The sequence below is a fragment of the Alligator sinensis genome, unplaced genomic scaffold, assembly GCF_000455745.1.
Source record: "Alligator sinensis unplaced genomic scaffold, ASM45574v1 scaffold575_1, whole genome shotgun sequence".
NCBI lineage: Eukaryota > Metazoa > Chordata > Crocodylia > Alligatoridae > Alligator > Alligator sinensis.
This window is the reverse complement of record NW_005842051.1, coordinates 2352074-2357154: the sequence shown is the minus strand read 5'-3', so window position 1 is coordinate 2357154 and position 5081 is coordinate 2352074. Positions and strand designations below refer to the sequence as shown.

The window sequence follows — 5081 nt, the reverse complement described above, 5'->3', positions numbered from 1 at the left end:
TGAGGGAAGGGGCGGGGGGGGGGGGTAGTGACCCTGGGACAGTGAGCCTTGGGTCTGGAGACAACTTGCATCCAGACCCCTGGCTGGACAGTATGGGAGTGCCTCTTGACCCCCCTGGTCCTGGCAGGTGGCCTAGGGTCTTCCTTCTTTTTCCTGGGGTGAAGAGCCTAGCAGTAGGAACCTAATCTCCTATTTGCCATCCCTGCTGGCATGCAGCCTCTGCACCATGCTCTGGAGCTCCACTATCTGGGATTTGAGACTCCAATACAAAGCAAACCTCAAAAGGGAGGTTGCAATGCTCCCTATCCCAAATGCTTGGAGTTGTGCCAGGCAGCCCCCACAGCCAGGGGCTCCATCTGAACAGAGGCTGGAACCATGGGTTTTGTCTGGTTGGAAACCTCAGAAGTACCAGAGGGGAGGGATCCAGCCACAGGGGGGAACCTAGGTAAGACTTATCCCACCCACTACTACTGGTGTAATTATTTGGCCACTACCATGACAACTGTTCCCTTGAGGCTTGCTGCCTAGGTCCTTGGGCCCCTCTTGTGCAAACTCCCACACTAAGTCACATGCCAGGCCTCCTAGAAGCATGCCCATTTGTGCTTTCTGTTCACAAGGCTCCAGTTGCGTGGCTCCCTGGGGGGCTAGGTGAAGTATGCGCCGGGGAGGGTGTGACCCTTCTCTGCTCTTTTCAACTGCCTCCCTGAAGCTGGGCTAAGTCTCTCCCACTACAGGCCCCTGCTTACCTCTGGCTAGGCTAAGGGGGTGGGGCAAGTCTTTGAGGGTGCTGGGACTCATGGGGGCACAATGGGCTTCTGCCCATGTGTCTTGCTCTGGAGCTGGGGGCCCTCAGTGCTCTGCTCAGTTCTCAGGAGGGCAAGAGAATAATGTCTACCAGCTCAATCCCCTTTTCTGGGCTGGGGAATTCTCTAAGCCTTGAGCTGGTCTCCAGCAGGACTCAAGGCTCGCAACTCAAACAATATTATCAGTGTAAAACAAAGGCCCTTTGCCTGTTTCTCTTTTCTGAACTTTCTTCTCTGCCCCAGGTAATATTCTTTCTTTCTGCTTCCCCTATCCTTTATTCCCTCAGGATCCCTCCTGCAAAGAAAAAAACAAACAAAACAAGGTCTTCTCATGATCACAGGGCTAGGCTCCCCAACTGGCTCAGGCACTGGGCTTATCTAGCCCCAGCCTGGCCTTCATTGAGTCTGGTGAGCCTGCAATCAGCCCCTACACCCCCCAGGGAGCCCCTACACCATTAGAAAGAGTGGCAGGCACACCAATGCCCTACTACAGTGCAATTGAGATCTAATCCAAAAGTTGTGCCTCTTCTCATGCACATGTGGTATAGAGCCAAAACCAAAGATAAAAGTTGTCAAGAACACTGCAAAAAAATTGTTTGAGCCACTACAAAGTTAGAGGGGAGAAGTAAACATTTTAGTCATACTAGTGCAGATAAGACTAGAAAGTCTAACCAGTAGACTTTCTTGTACCATTTAGAAAAGAGCAATTCACAAAGTGGATAGGTCAACATGTCAATGTAGAAGATTTGAGAAAAAAAAGGAGAAGGTATGATAAACGTATGTTTAAAGCAATTATTTATCCTGACTGTAAGAAAGGCTTGTTTCACCAATTCCTGCATAGGAATTTCACCTTAATACAAAAGTGCTGAGTGCAATACTCTTTAGAAGTGAACAACCAGACATTAGACATTTAACAGGTACACTGAGAATCAATTGCTGAATTAGTTTCTAGATCTTGGAGGTAGAGTAGATGCCAAGCATAGCTAGATATAAAACCCCAGTCATGTTCAAAGTGGATTAGTTGTCATTTGAAGGCAATATGGCATTTACTCAAATTCAAAGTTAGGTTCTCCCCAGCACAGAGAAGAGCCCCTTTATTACATCTGTATACACTGTCCATCATTAAACTGCTACAAAAAGCAGCATGTACTCAGTCACAGAAACCAGGTATGCAGTTGATTAAATACAGCCACTGAGGACAATTATGAAACATAGCCCATATCAGGCAAACCACAAGGATAGGTTGGTGCTGCTCAAGACGCATGGTAGTGCCCACTGAGTGCAATTCCCATCAGCACCAACAGGTCCCCCCCAAAGTCACGGTGAGCCACAGCATTGCACACATTGACTTCTTTGCTCCTGTAGCCAAACTGTACCCTTCTTTTCCCATTTCCAAAAAAAGGTTTTTTTTGTTTTTATTTCTTTACCAGCTTTAAGCGTCTAGCAAACCTCACCAGACAGGGCCTCAAACCAAATCCCTTTGGTTACCCCCCCTCCACCAACCAGTCACCCAATTAGTGTGGGTCTACATTCCATGGAGGGGAAGCCAAACCAAGTTGTCCTGTGCCTCATCTGCATATACAGTTTTGGAGGATCCCAGGGCTCAGGACAAGACTACCTCCTTCTAATTGGGAAGCAAGGGAGAGTGGTGGTATCTGAAGTACAAGCCTACACAGAGTAATGCTGAACTGTGGGGTCACCACAGCTTGAAATGTCATGGGTTCTGCTGGGGCCCAGCCCAATGAGTTGCATTGTAAGCCATGAGCCTTTTGGTTTGGGATTAGTATCACTGCATGTTTTACACCATAGATGAAGTCAGTACATAAGTACTGCTTAAAATATGTTTAGAGAGTACCTGGGCTAAAACCAGCAGCAGTTCAAACTAAGAAAATTTTGTACAAACCAAGTCTATGGGTACCAGCATGCTTATTTCAAAGTCGGTGTTATAAAAATTTGTCCCTCACTTACAGGTGCTCAGGGAGAGCAGGGTCCAGCAGTAAGGAGTGAGGGGATACCACCTGAGCACTCCCAGATTCATCTCCCTCCCACTGCTACAGTAGAGGAAGACTCCAGGCAAGCCTCCAGTAATTAAAGGTTCTATGCCTGGAAAAGTTATAACAAGTTCACAAAGTTTTCCATACATAGAACCTAATTATTGGAGGGTCATCTTGCATTCATGGTTATCTTTCTATTTTACAAAATACAAGGATGAATGCACATGAAGAGCTAATCAAATGAAGTATCCAAGCACTGTGGAGTCCACCCTTGTTCCAGGTTAGTCAGCCTAGGATGTTAAAAGTTAGTCTGACTACATGGTCAGGCGCTAAATATTTGTGCGCCACCTATTAGAGCAGCTCCTGCAGGTATCTAAATAAAGTGACTGATCGGATTTGAAGACTTAACAGCAGATTGTCAATACATTTACAAACAGACTTTCATGCATTAGTTGCCAACTTTGTTTTTAAATTTAAAAACAAACAAAAAAAAGTTACCCATATAGGATTTACCTATGTAAAGTGAAGATTTGTGTTTTGGGACACTATCATCAATGAAGGCTGTTCCCAGAGTATACAAGGGAGTTCCTCCTACTCCTAGTAGCAGCTGTCCCAGGATGAAGACATAGAGGTAGTTGGAGAGTGAAGACTTTGTGCTAGCATTGCAAGTGAGGTTGGCAGCATTCGTTCCCAATATTTGACATGTTTCTTGAAGAGAAAAAAAAAGATGCACACATTTATGTAGTACAGGTAGTCTTCAACTTACAGCGAGTCAAGTTACAACATTTATAAACTGACACCCCATTTCAACTTCACAAACACTTGATCTGACGCAATGCCACACCAGCGAACAAGTTCACTGCATCACCTATCTCCCTGGAGAACATCTGTCCAAACTTCCTGGGACAATTTCCAGAAAGCAGCCAAGACTCCTGAGAAGACTCCAGCCAAGAACCCTTCAAAAAGTCCAAAGTCACCTCAAAGAAGTCCTTCCAAAGCAATGCGATTGCTATTTACAACATAAGTAACATGGCTACATTAATGTATTTTATCTATAATTGACAGAGTACAACATTCTGGGTTATTTTTGGGGAAAATTAGGTATCGGGCCTTGGTTTAGGAACCAATCCCCTATTTATAACATTGTTTCCTTTGGGGGGGGGGGGGGGGGGGAGAAGAGAGAGTCAGTTCCAAGTTGCAATGTTGCAAATTGAAATGGACTTACAACACAACACAATTGGTTCCTGAAAAATGCAAGGACTGCCTGTACAATAAAAACTGATACATTGGGTAGCTGTAAGAATACTATATATGCAAGGAAACTCTTGTTAGAAGTTACAAGATGGCTTCCTTTTTAACCTACTTTCAGTTAAGGTCACACAACATACATGTTACATTACTTTAGTCAGTGGAGGCCCAAGGGGGGGCGGGGGGGCAGGGCCTGAGGCAAATAGGCTCAGCCTGTGTGGGGCCCCCTTAAGAGAGAGCTGGGTAACATGGGCTGCAGAGCAGGATAGAAGCAGCAACCCTGGCCCAGGCACAGAGTGCTGTCACTGGTGCAGCCTGCCCCAGGGGGTGTCTACAGCACAGGGCAGCCAAAGTGGGGGGCAAGCTGGGTTGGGTTGGGTCAGGTCAGGGACACCCTTGTGGCAGGTCCCCCCTCCACCCCCAAGCTGAGCCATGGTGCCCAACAGCCTTGCAGGGGCTCCAATTTGTTGTACCCTAGGGATGGCCCTGATTGCAGTACTGGGAAACAGAAAATGGTGCTACCTTCCATGCTTTTACCCCAGCAGGGATATATGGTCTATTAACTGTATTTAAAACTAACTTTTGATTGCCCCTATATACCAAAGTTACCTTGTGAACTAGTCTTGTGTTTAGGGAAATACAAAAAACTAGACTTTTAAAAAAAAATAAACAATTTTTTAAACACTAGTCTGGCTCCATCTTTTGTCCTTTTTAAAAGTGTAGAGTTTAAAAACAAGCATTAGAGCATATAGCCAACATGGAGCAGCACTGAATAAGCCCCATAGTTCCAACTCACTTCTATTGAATGGTCTACACATGTGGCTCTAGTCCCCCTGCACTGCAAATCCTGTCTCTGAGGTTAGGTATCCGGCACATTCTCTCAAGTACTTACGTCTCTAGAGAAGAGAGAATTTGGCCACCTAACTGTTTTTTCCAGATTTAGAGGAAGAGCATGCCGATTTTTTTATTTTAATTTTTTTTAGGGGAAAAAAAAATACAAACCTGAATCACTGGAACTAGCAGTATTCCTATAACC

The 5081-nt window shown here is 45.5% G+C and overlaps 1 protein-coding gene across 1 annotated transcript in view; it reads right to left on the bottom strand.

Annotated features, from left to right (window-relative positions):
• Positions 1–5081, bottom strand: part of SLCO4C1 (solute carrier organic anion transporter family member 4C1) — a 61074-nt gene that overhangs the window by 32418 nt on the left and 23575 nt on the right. The window contains exon 3 of the mRNA XM_025203266.1: positions 3311–3505. Coding sequence (XP_025059051.1) covers positions 3311–3505 — 195 coding nt within the window. The remainder of the gene's footprint in view (positions 1–3310; positions 3506–5081) is intronic.